A 13,356-nucleotide genomic window follows, 5' to 3' on the forward strand; every position below is an offset into this window, starting at 1 on the left:
TGAAATGGAATAACCATAGTTGTGGTTTCATATATGAAATTTAAATAATGATAATCTACTTGCATTGTATCACAATTTTAATTATCTTTGTTTCGGCATCAACCTGTTTCGGGTACCAGATGTTTGTTTTAGTCGGTTTAAGATAAGTCGCTCTCTCTCGAACTACCAAGTAACCTTCTGAACTTATATTTAATAATAGTAGATATATGTATCAGAAATTTAAAATATTTTTAAACATGTATAAGAAATTTAAAATATTTTGTATTCTTTTCCTTTTCATTTGGATAAAAGTGTTAATAAAATGTCTGTATACTAAAATAATCGATTTTAGATTGTTATGTAGAAAACAAATTGTAAATTGATTCATTTTCACATGATCTAAAACAATAAAAATGTATAAAAAGTACCAACACATTCAAAACAAATATGTAAGAACGAAAAATAATTCATAATTTATGTATTGAATTTCAACTGTAGTGACAAGTACTTTTACATACTTTTATAATAAAAATATAACTAACAATAAAAATATAAAATAATTTCATTAATAAAAATTTTAAATCTTTTTATTAATTTATCAAACCTTTGATTTCTAATAAAAACAACAGAAACAATAGTAAAAATTAAAATTGTTTAAAATTTAGAGTACACTGCATATTTTTAACGTACATGAAAATACAATATATGTTTTAATTGATCTTTACTTTTTTTTTTTTTTTTTTTTTTTTTTTTTTTTTTTTTTTTTTTTTTTTTTTTTTTTTTTTATTGATCTTTACTTGCTTAACAAAGATTAATATATCATTTGTTTTTCAGATACTATTTATGTGATATAATATGTTTTTTTTTTGTAGTGTATCATACATCTTTTGCAAATGCAAACCTAAAATATAAATCATAAAATCATACAAAAAATAATAATTTAGATCACAAATCACAAGTAAAGTATATCCCGCCCTACGGGCGGGCCGAACCTAGTACTAATAATAGTTGTGTTATACTCATTGTCAAAATATGAAGGAAGTCTTTGTATTGCAATTGTTAACCAAAAACTAATAAATACATATGAACATTTAACTTGTGATGTATACTGAGATTTGTTTGTTCAAATCGAATGCAATCAACCAATTAGTTGCTCTGTTTCTGTGTTGCAGGAGTAAAAAATGAGAATAAAGCAATGAAGTTACTATAAAAAGAGAGTCTAAATAATGGAGATGTCGAGTTGATTTTGTAAAGCATTTCTATAGTTCAAAATTAATTTCGTATAAATCAATTAATAATCCATTAAAGACAAATTAAACGATCCATAAATATAGCTTGAGTTAATACATCATTGGCTTGGGAGTGTAAATATATTGGAAAACTAAGGGATAATCTAATTTTGTACTCCATTTTTAATAGTTTAGATTTAAAAATAATATTCATAGTTTATACAATTTTATTATTATTTATATTTAGAAATATTTAAAATAAAAATTACATTTTTGAGTAACAAACAAAATATTTACGGTTAAAAGTTAAAAATGACAATTTAAATGGCAAAAAAATCGTCTTCTTGTTTTGGATAGAAAACAGCTACAATCTTTACCCGTCGAAATTTAGAAGACGAATGGAACAAAGCAGGGAAGCGAAGGTACGTACAATAGGAATAAGAGAAAATCAGATTCGTACCGTAGGTTTAAGCTACATGCTCGCTTAATTTCTGCGTAGGTCTACATGCTCATTTTTTGTTAATTTCTGATCTCGTCGAATAATTATTCTTACTAAATTAAGACGGTTATATTATACGAGGAGTTTCAATAATAGACTTTTGATTTTGCAATGTTGTTTCCTTTTACAGAATTGTATGCAATGCTGGCATGTGGTCGGTGAGGGTCAGTTACCAAAATCTAATAAGACAAACTAATTTGTAACATAAGTATTGTTATAAACCATATGATGGATGTTCATAACCGGCCCGGTCTATAACCAGCTCAATACCAAGAGAAAGATGGTCCAACCCTAAAGAGAAAGAGGCGGCCGCATGAAGAGGAGAGAGAGGCGGCTTAGGCTTTAGAGAAAAGGAAACTCTATTTCCTTTTCCTTGTATTTGTACACTTTCCATATTTATGTCTTTCCTTTTATTTTTTTGTAACTCCCATATATATAAGGGCACCTTATGATTGAGTAATAATACACACAACTTACAGATTCCTAAACCTTAAGTTCATAACACGTTATCAGCATGATAGCCTCTAACACTCTGAGCCTAAAACCAAATCAACAAAACCCTAAAACCCTAAAACGAAAAGGAATCTGCCTCAGAACTTCAAAGAGATCGTTCTCCCAAACCGTGAGGACCCAGAAAACGATCAAGATATCAAATCGAAGCTCTTGCCGAGACGAATCAGTCCATGCCAACCGCTTGTCGATCTGACCACCGACGCGCCCTCACGCACAGATACAGTGCGCGCCGATTTGCTTTAAAACCCTAATCCGAACCCGACGATACCGACGAACCCTAATCCGTTCACGACTCCGTTCCAGCTCGTGTCCACCTGATTAGCTCCAGCCCCAAGGCATTCCTGATCCTAGACAAACTCAGATCCATCCTGCATCAAGGACAGCTCGCGTTCCAGACTGCAAGCGCCCCGTTCGCATCAGAGCCGCTCGCGATCCCGACTGCAACAGCTCCCGTTCGACGATCAGCTGCTCGCGTCTCCAACCTCAATCTGTTCGCGTCCAGGCCAGCTCGTGTTCAGCTCATGTCCAGCTCGCGTTCCTGCCCAGCTCGAGGTTCATTCTCTTGGTGGTCTGGTTTCAACAATCTACTAAAACTAAAGGTAAATTCGAATACTAAGAACATGAAAATCAAATTTGGATTGCTTGTAAAGAATGAAACCATAAAACCCAATCTCTAAAGATAAAAGTCATAGGATAATTGATCAATCCCTAATGAGTAAATCGAAGCTCTATAAGTTCGATCCCCAAACCCTAAAATCGAGATTGATTCATTGATCAATTAAAATCAAAGCCTTAAAGGTTTTGAATCTCAAATCAAATCTATTTGATCTAAGATCAAATTTTCGAAAATACCTAACCCTAATTCGAAAAACTGATTAATTAAAACTGATTGAATGTTGATTGAGATTGAATTGATCATCCTGAAATTGTAATTGCTTGTTAATCAAATCGAAACCCTAAAATCCTAATTTTGAAAATCGATTTTGATTGTTTGAATTGAATATTAATTGATTAATTTGATCACCTAGAACTATTGCTAAGATTGTTTAAATTTGAATCTGAATGAATTAAGATTGTTTAGATTGTTTAAACTGAAACCCTAATAGCCTAGTCTAGATTATTTTGAAATCGAATCCGAATTGTGGCCGTGTGGCCTTGCTGCATTCTAGGTTAATAGTTCTTGATCATACCTTGTGGTCGTGTGGCGTTGTTGTATTCATACCCTAATTTGATCACAATTGATTGATTGCAAATTGCACTTAGAACTTTTCTAGGAATGGTATTGAATCAAATCAAGTAGCCGTGTGGCTTGATCTTTTGTTTGGCCGAGAGGTTTGTTTTTATTGATTGCATCATATAGAAACAATGTATGTTAGGATTGTAATTACATGACAAACTAAATGCATAAGATTGAACCGATTGCATTCATGGCTGTGCGGCATGCTTATTGGCCGAGAGGCATAGATCTTGGCCGTGAGGCATTGATTGATTATTTAAACCTAAAACCCTATCCATTTAAAACATATTCCTAAAGACCTAAAGATATTAATCTATGACTTCAGATGTCGAAAATCAACAACCTGGATTTCGCTGTCCTAAATCTCTCTGGAGATAATTACCTTCAATGGGCGCTTGATGCTAAGATCATCCTGAAATCCAAGGGTCTCGGTGAATGTATCACCGAGAACAATAATGATAATGAGAAAGATCGTTACAGAGCCATCTTGATCATTCGTCATCATTTAGCTGAGAGTCTCAAGGATCAGTATCTAACCATTGAGAATCCACTAGATCTTTGGAACAAATTGAAATCGAGATATGATCACCAGAGAATGGTGATCTTACCAAAGCTCGGTTTGATTGGACGAATCTCAGAATCCAAGACTATAAGTATGTGGACGAGTATAACTCTGTACTGTTTAAGATTGTTTCTAAAATGAAACTGTGTGGTGAAAGTATTACGGAACAGGATATGCTTGAGAAAACTTTTTCCACTTTCCATGCAAGCAATGTGCTGTTACAATAACAGTACCGTGAGAAAGGTTTTAAGACCTATGCTAATCTTATTTCTTGTCTCTTGCTCGCTGAGCAGAACAATGACTTATTGATGAGAAACAATCAGATAAGACTTCTTGGATCAGCTCCACTACCTGAAGCACACACGACAGAGGACAATAAAGAGTCCAATCACGTCCAAGGAAACGACCAGTATGGCCGAGTCGAGACAAGTCGAACGGACGTGGACGCGGTCGAAGATCTTTTGGCCGCGAGCGAAGAAATGGTCGAGACCATGGCTCATTTGGACGAGGTCATGGTCGCGGCCATGGATCTTCATTAAACCCCAACACTCGACCAAACCAGACGAATCCGTGTGTCATAGGTGTGGTATGAGCAATCATTGGGCTAAGACTTGTAGGATTCCCAAGCATCTTGTTGACCTCTATCAAGAGAGTCTGAAAGTGAAGAATCCTGAAGCTCATATGACTTACCAAGATGATGAAAATGACTTCAATCATGAGAAGGACGATCTTATGGATTATGAAACTTCAGATTGTCTAAAAGACTGAAGATTGATTTCGAAATTTGTAATCTAAATTTATGTGTTCTTTGTTTTGGTGTTTTTCATTTCTATGTTTTCATTTCTTCGAATTTGTTTTATTAAAACTTAATAAAAGGAATGAATGATTTTATTAAAAAACGCCAATATGAGTTTATAAATTGCAGGTATGATACACATTAAGGTCTATGGCCAGATATGTATAAGGGCAAGCATTTAGATGCTTTATATTCACCCAGAGAAACCCAATGAGATTATGAAATATAGAGATATAAGAATGGTTTCCACAATGATACAATGGGCAAAAGGAAACAATAGTTCCTTCAGAGTTATGAAAATCGTCCAAGGCCATATTAAGTCCTAAAGACTATACCTGCATTCCCTATTGATTTAGACTATGCCAAAATCAGTATGATAGAGGCAAAAGTCATGGTAACCAGAATGGTTTACCCACGAAATTATACACTTTATGGGATGACTGGATTGGCCATCCTGGTCCAAAACGTGATGCGAAATTGACATTGGAAAAGACACGAAGAGTTATCCCATAGAATCTCACGTGTGTAGCATGAACACAAGGGAAACTCATTAGGCCATGATGTACCAAAGCACTTAAAGATTATAGTATGTCCATGAGGGGGCAGTGAGGACAAATCCGCACATGTCCATACTATATATAGCTTGGCTGAATCCTTTTATAAATCTGTATTGGCCATTACCCATAGGTCCAAACTCTCAGTCCAAGGCTTGGGGACACACGAATTTACATGCACCTTAACTAATAAGCATCAGACCATTTAAGTGAGCATAGATATTCTCATCTCAAATTTATTACGGGTCATGAGCCAGATATATACCATCTTGAGATATTTGGATAAGCCACCACAAATATATGTGCCGTCTAAGATGGAACCTTAGAAGAGGATGAGGATGGGGATATATGTTGTATATGAATCTCCCACAAATAATGAAGTACCTTGAGCCAAATATGGGTGATCTATTTAGTGGCCAAGAACAAGGATTGCAAGTTTAATGAATCCGACTATCCAACATTAGGGGGAGAAAATAATAAGTTGGTAAGAGAAACAGAATGGCATCGACCATCATAGTCTAGGCAAGATCCTCGGACTAAAGAATGTGAAATAGACGTCCAAAGATTATACATTTACAAAGCTAGCTAATCAAATGCCAGACACATTTGCTGACCCGAAAAATGACTAAGTCATATATAAACCAGCTTGTAAAGCACCAACGAAATTTATGTCCAAGAGAGACACAGTCAAGTTGCTACAGAGTCTATACAAGATAGACCAATAGGTTCCAAAAGATAAGAATCCTCGGAAACAAAAGAATGGTGCAAAAGAATGATAATCAAAATCCAAATCCGAGGTTACTGAGGAAACCATCCCAGACATGGAGATAAGGCCGGCCGGCTCTAAGGTACAGGTACCAAACAATGTAGCTTGGGACGCCAAGCTGCAAAGTATTAAAGGTCCTGATAATAATGAATCTTAATCGATTATATCATGTCTGGAACATAATGGAACTAATAAAGAATGTCGACATAAGATGACTTATTTGCATACAAGGTAGCACTTGAATTTATGAATATAAGCGAGGATCATGAACCCACGTTAGTATAAGAGTGCGCACTCGTATAACAAATTGGATTGAATGAAAACGTGGGGTTAAATAGTTTAAAGAAGAAATGCGTATTTGGCCATATGATTAAAACGCCATATGATGTTAAAACCAGTGGATATAAATGGGTCTTGTGAGGAATAGAAATCGTGAGATATAAAGCTGATGTTGCACAAGGATTCTCACAAAGACCAGTAATAGATTATGAGGAGACATACTCCCATGTGGTGGATGCAACTACTTTTAGATTTCTCATAAGTCTGGCTATATAAGAGAGAAAAAAATAGACTTGCAGCAAATTGATGTAGTGGCTGCATATTTATATGATCCACTGGATAATGAAAGTACTAGAGGGTATTGAGCTGAAAGTACAGCAAATTCTCGAGAAAAATATTGATATTCATCAAAGTATATGATCTGAATATCCTAGGAACCTCTGGGTACAATTTCCCAAACAATTGAATATCTCAAGAAAGAGTTTGAGATGAAAGATCATGGAAAACAAAGTTTTGTTTGGGACTACAGCTTGAGTACATTAACAATGAAATCATTGTGCATCAAATAGTATATACAGAAAAAAATACTCAAGGGATTTAATGTGGACCAGTCTCACCCATTATCTAGTACATGGGCGTGAGATCACTTGTTTTAGACACTGATTTGTTTGGTCCACAAGAAGGACATGGTCGTGAATATCCATGACTTGGACACGGATCCTTTGGTCCCAAGAAGGACAAGAAATATGTCTTTGGTCCGGTAAAGTCCATTACCCAAGTACCATTGGCGCCTTGATGTAATAGACAAGCCATACTAGGCCGGACATGTGTTCTTGCCGAGAATCTCCTATATGTTTAGCTCATGTTCGACCATAAGGCACTAAAGACATACACGTCTCTAACCTTAAGTACTATTGACGCCTTGCCTTGATATTGAGACCATTAGTCATTGTTATCCATGAAGCTCAACCATCAGGTTGGGATGCGCCAACTTGAAGGACATTTACGGAGATTGGGATACGTAGATTGAAAGATTTTCAGTGATGTTCAGAACAGGAGGAGTAATGCGTGTTGTACTTTTTTTCCTTAACCATGGTTTTGTCCCACTGGGTTTTCCTGGTAATGTTTTAATGAGGCAACATCCAAAGCGTATTACGAATTCTGTATGGTTATGACATCCAAGGGGGAGTGTTATAAACCATATGATGGATGTCCATAACCGGCCCGGTCTATAACCGGCCCGGTCTATAACCGGCCCAATACCAAGAGAGAGAGACGGCCCAACCATAGAGAGAGAGAGAGAGAGAGAGGCGGCCGCATGAAGAGGAGAGAGAGACGGCTTAGGCTTTAGAGAAAAGGAAACCCTATTTCTTTTTCCTTGTATTTGTACACTTTCCATATTTATGTCTTTCCTTTTATCTCTTTGTAACTCCCATATATATAAGGACACCTTATGATTAAGTAAATAATATACACAACTTACAGATTCCTAAAACTTAAGTTCATAACAAGTATTGATTTGTTTAGATTAAGTATATTTCTTAAGTTAGATTAAGTTTCTTTTCAAATTAAACAACCATAAAACATACTTAAATTGATTTTCGAACTAATTAATGTTAAAACATAAACTTAAAATAACTAATTAATAAACGTGAAAAAATGATATATTTATTACGGAAACAACCTTAAACCATAAAAATCGATTTTGATATATTAATGTTATATTAATGTTAAGTTGACAAAAGACATATTAATGTTATATTATACATAATTAATTAATAAACATGAAAAAATAATAATAAATCCACCACCTAAATTGATTTAGGTACCAATTTATTAAATTTAGAATATATTATTTTTTTAAGCTATATAGTTATATTTTTCATTATTTATTAGTAATATCTAAAAATTAAAAGTCACAAAAGATCATTTATATAATATATAACTAAAATATAAATTAATATATAAATATAACATTATATTTATATTTTAATTTAAATAATAGCCAAATGTAAATCCAGTAGATAAATGTTGAAGAGTATAAAATATATCACACCAGATTTTAAATAGTATATAAAACAATTTTATTATACACGTTATCAGAAAATTTTGATCAGAAAAATAAAATTTACATTTAAGCGGACGTACATGTCATATTATAAAAATGTGAATGATACATTTGACGGTTTACAAGATAAAATAAAATTAGTCAATATAAACTATAAAAATATTATGTACGTAAATATCATATTAAAATGATTTAAAACAGGTAAATTTTAAAAATATATATTATCACTTAATAAATATTTATTTATAAAAAGTAAAAATAAACAAGCGTAGATCAAGCTCTAGCGTAGATTAAAGAAGGTTATTCTTTGTTGTTCTTAAATTAATTTTCCAAAACTAATGTACAGTTGTTTCAGAAAAGAAGAACAACAAACAATAATAATTTATGTACGAAACTTATTCACGCATTACCTATCTTGTTTTACATAACTATTTTTTTTTAAAAAAAATTAGATGTTACACATATTTTAGTGTCAATCAATATCAGTTTTGAGACTGCTTATGATAATCGAATTGTTCTATGAAACCGGGTAAAATTATATTGCCGCAAATATACAGTGCTCTAATGAAGGAAGACAAGTTTCAATTTCTACCTTCAAACTCAATTTGATGAAAAAACAAATGATCACCGTCCCGAATGACACATAAATCATCAATCTCAGCATTCTCTGCATTGGTGATCTTTGTGAAATTGCATCCTCCAAACTTTTCACCTACACAATTCCCATATTTTCCTGGTTAGAAACTTTTTTCACAAGGGAGGGTTTTTTCCCCTTCATTTTGATTATTTTCAGAGCTTACCTGCTAGACCTAGAAGCTCTTCTATAGATGTAGGTAAGAGTATCAACTTCCCGTTATGGCGCTGTGGATCCTTCTCTTGAGACAACATGTGAATAGTAACTCTCTTATCTTTTACTTTAGCTTGGATGCTGGAGCTACAACAGTGATCTGAATCGTTACTTCTTTGTTTGGTTTCGCTATTTGAGTTTCCTCCTTTTGCTTCTGTTAGAACCTTTGGTTCCTCTATGTTAATCCCTCGTTTAAGTAGCTTCTTAACCATTTCAATATCTCCCTTGTGAATGGCATCCATCAGAGCCTTTTCTCCATTTTCGGAAGTCGAGTTTGAAACATCTGAACCCTTGCAATCTATTCTTGAATCCATCCACTCTTCCCATCCCATTCGTTGGAAATGTCTGTTTTCTTGATCATTATTTGTAGCGTCTATTCCTATTGATTGTTGTCCTCTAAGTTTCTGCAAGTTTTGTAAGAAAAAAATGGGTTTGTTTATTATTTTTAAATTAAAATATATACATAAATTTTTAAGAATCTGGTTTTAGCTCACATACCATGAAGAGATTGTTCATTATAACTCGTCCATCTTCAGCATGAGCATGCATCGCGCTCATCAGTGATGTTCTGCTTATGCGTAGTATTTGAGATAACTCTGTTGTTCTTACCGTAAAAGGTTGTGGTCTATAGCATAAAACTCCAATCTCTCCAAACGTATCTCCAATAACTGCTTTCCCTTGAATTTGATCATGACCATCGACATAAGATGCAAAGTCCTGTAACAATAAAACACAATGTCAGAAGGTACTTTTTTCAATTCCATTTCTTTACATTTTAACTTATAAATCGATATAATTAGCTCACCACTGCTCCTGAGACCAAAATGTAAAGATCTGTAGGCGCTTCGTTCTGTAGAATTATGTCTTCTTTAGGTGGGAAATACTCAGCATCTATATCTGAAACCTTAAACATAAAAAGGTAACTTCATGAAACCTCTTAGGTTTACATTGATATTAAATCTAAAAAAAAGTTAGAGAATATAATTTTACCAGTAGAAAGAGAAAATCTCGAGAAACTCCTTGAAAAAGGTAAATGTTTTGAACAATGGGGAGGAAGAGATAGTTTGCAATGCTAGACCGGATTGCTTTTGGCAAATTGTTCAAGGTTTCTTGTTGTTTCAGGCCCTCTGTTTTGAACTTTAAGCAAATGTGTGAGAGCATCTGGTCTTGTATGTCATGTGGGAGTTGGTTTCTTGAAGCAAACTCTGAAGCAGCTCTCACCGTATCTCTCTGTTGAACAAAAAGAATGAGTATTTGTCTAGTTTGAACTAATTAATATTGATGATGATTATAGTTCAAGTAAAATATTTCACCGTGTATCTAACTTTCAGTAGGTTGAACATTTAATTTGAGGGAGAATCAACATATGCATGTGCATTTCGGATCAGGTTACCCAACCCTACCACTACCAATTTAAACAAGAGACAACTACCTAAGATTGTCATGTAATACCATCTACAATCAATTTTTATGTTTTTCTTCACAAATTAAATTTTCTAAAATGGTGGTAATTTTGCTCCCGTGTATTTCTTTAAAATAAAAATGCTATTTCTTCATCTATTTACAGAAAATGCTATTTTCCTCTATTCTATTTATGTAAAATATTATTTTTCTATTTATATAATTCCTTCACTTTAAAAATATACGCTCTCTCAAAATCCATTTATATTTGAGGAAAAAATATAAAAGTGTGTTAGAGAATAAATGAACTAAATAGAAATGATCTGTTAGGGTAAAAATAATTTAAATGGTATATTTTAAATATAGATTATTTGGCTATTCGAATAACTTGTTTGGATTTATATTTTCAAAAACAAAATAAAATTTAACTTAATTTTAAAGTTTTTATATCTCAAATAGTAATTTTAATGCACTGATTACCCTATTCATATTAGCTATACCCAACTCTTTGTTCTGAAATGAACATGCCTAAATAAAAATCAAAGGATCAGACTTACAAAGCTTCTGGTTCGGCTAGTCCAGTGAACGACGAGGTTGGTCATATTTCCAATAAGGTAAGCCGTCAAGCCGAGGTTGAACATCATGAAGAAAATGTCAAAGAGCATTTCTCTTGGATTCTCAGGATGCAAATCTCCATATCCAGTGGTAGTTAACGTCGTAATAGACCAGTAAAGAGCAGTCACATATCTATTCCAGAGACTTGCTTCCTTGAAATCTGGATACACAGCTCCAATCCAGGTCTTTCTTGGTTCAGGATATCTATCTGCGATCAGGTAGTTGAAACATCCAGCACAATGTACAGCGAACAAAGTGACCTGTCAGTCAAAAAAAAAAAAGTGACCTGAGATCGATATTTTTAAGAGCAAGTTACTATTATTACAAATGAAATACTTTATTTTTTGCAGACTAAAACTCTTGGATCACCTATTAAATGTTTAAAGAATAGCATTATTTAAGTTTTGTTGGAAGAATTTGCTCTCTAAAATAACAACTAATTTAATATGATTTGTGTGTACGGCATTTGAACCCAAAACTTCTTAGTCTTTGAAAAAAAAAAAAATATGTTTGACTTACGGAAATGAGTTTTGTGCATCGTATCCAGAAGTAGTTGAAACGTATATCTTTCTCAAGCCTGAAGTGAAGTTGAAGAGTTAGAGAAGTTGAGAAAACACTTTCTTGATCAAACCCTAAGAAGAATATGGTCTTTAAACATTGAAATAAACCTTGCGAACAGCGAGCTAACTCGTCTGAGCCGCCATAACCTGAGCATGCTGAGAATTCTGAAGCCTAATTCGCTGCCGTTGTAGTTGAACAGTAGGCTCAGTGGCTGAAACGGTGCAGTGGAACACACATCGAAGGCGAGCCAAGTAGAAAGGTATCTGAAAACGTTATATTTTTCAAGATTTTTTCAAGAATCTGATTCACTTATAAAAAAGGTTTTTCAAGCTAAGTTAATTTGTCACCTTATTGCTATTTTCTTGGGATCGTCCACTAGAAGATAGGAGTGGCTATCAAGATAGGCAACAAAGAAGGTGAGAACAATATCAATGGCGAAAAAGCCATTGATAATGTTGTCGATGATGAAAATCGCGTCTTTTTTGTAGGTGATGAAAGCAAATTGAAAGGGACATATCCAAGCTGAGTAGATAACTAGAAGGACAAGCCACATCTCCCATGCTCTGTAATGAAACAGAGGATTAAAAAAAATAGAACATAATCTTGTTTAGTCAAGATTTACATTAAAAAGAGTAGAGAGTAGAAAGTTGCCTATATTTTGAATTGAAAGGAGAGATTATATGTTTACGGAGCTTGGTTGAGTGGTTGATTCTAGCTCCAAGAGATGGCAAAAGATCGGCGGAGAGGAAACTACTCTGTTTAATGTTGTCAATATTGTAATCTTCAACGCAGAATCTTTCAAAGAAGTTTCTGGTACAAGAGATTGGCATCTTGTTAATCAGTTCTTATAAGAAAAAAATGCTATGTGAAAGGCTGTTTCTTGCAGGTGAAGGCTTTTTTTTCTTGGCAAGGTGGTAGGTTATAAATAGTGATGAAGCTTGTGATGAATAACACGGGAAAGTTTCTGTTAGGACCTTTATAGCAACTTGCTCTGACCCAATTGCTTATCTTCTCTTTTTCAGAGGAATGGTCCAAAAGGTTTAAATGCAAGAAGCAACAATGGTGAGCAAGAAGCCGAAAAAACGGAACAGAATGGTGTGTGAAACAGAAAGATCTTAAGAGATGAGACAGAATTTAAGTGGTAAACATTGGGTTTTTGTGGAAGAAATAATGCTCATGGTTTGTTTCTTTTGAAAGGAAACAGATTCGATATCCAACATAAAGAAGAAGAAGAGTAGACGCAATATGGTTTTGGGAAATTTCTAGTTGATGAGAGTTATGACTCTTGTGTGAAATACACCTTCTCAGCATTTGATGGTGGGAGTGATATATAGACATACCACACACAGAGAAAGAAGGTATGTTTTGGTGTTTGGTGTGTGTTAATTGAAAGGACCAAATGGCCATGAAAAATAATGGTCTGTTCATTTTGAGAATCAAGATATGGGAC

General features: G+C 34.0%; 1 protein-coding gene across 1 annotated transcript; it reads right to left on the minus strand.

Annotated features, from left to right (window-relative positions):
• Positions 1 to 8,983: 8,983 nt before the first annotated feature.
• LOC106411075 (potassium channel KAT1) lies at positions 8,984 to 13,356 on the minus strand. The gene is made up of 10 exons (XM_013851758.3): positions 12,558 to 13,356; positions 12,254 to 12,469; positions 12,014 to 12,169; positions 11,865 to 11,922; positions 11,288 to 11,605; positions 10,320 to 10,559; positions 10,135 to 10,233; positions 9,828 to 10,046; positions 9,283 to 9,733; positions 8,984 to 9,194 (listed from the first exon to the last, which is right to left on the minus strand). The coding sequence occupies exons 1-10, from the start codon at positions 12,734 to 12,736 to the stop codon at positions 9,064 to 9,066; spliced, it is 2,067 nt and encodes a 688-aa protein (XP_013707212.2). The 5' UTR covers positions 12,737 to 13,356; the 3' UTR covers positions 8,984 to 9,063.

Source organism: Brassica napus, chromosome C7 (genome assembly GCF_020379485.1).
Source record: "Brassica napus cultivar Da-Ae chromosome C7, Da-Ae, whole genome shotgun sequence".
NCBI lineage: Eukaryota > Viridiplantae > Streptophyta > Magnoliopsida > Brassicales > Brassicaceae > Brassica > Brassica napus.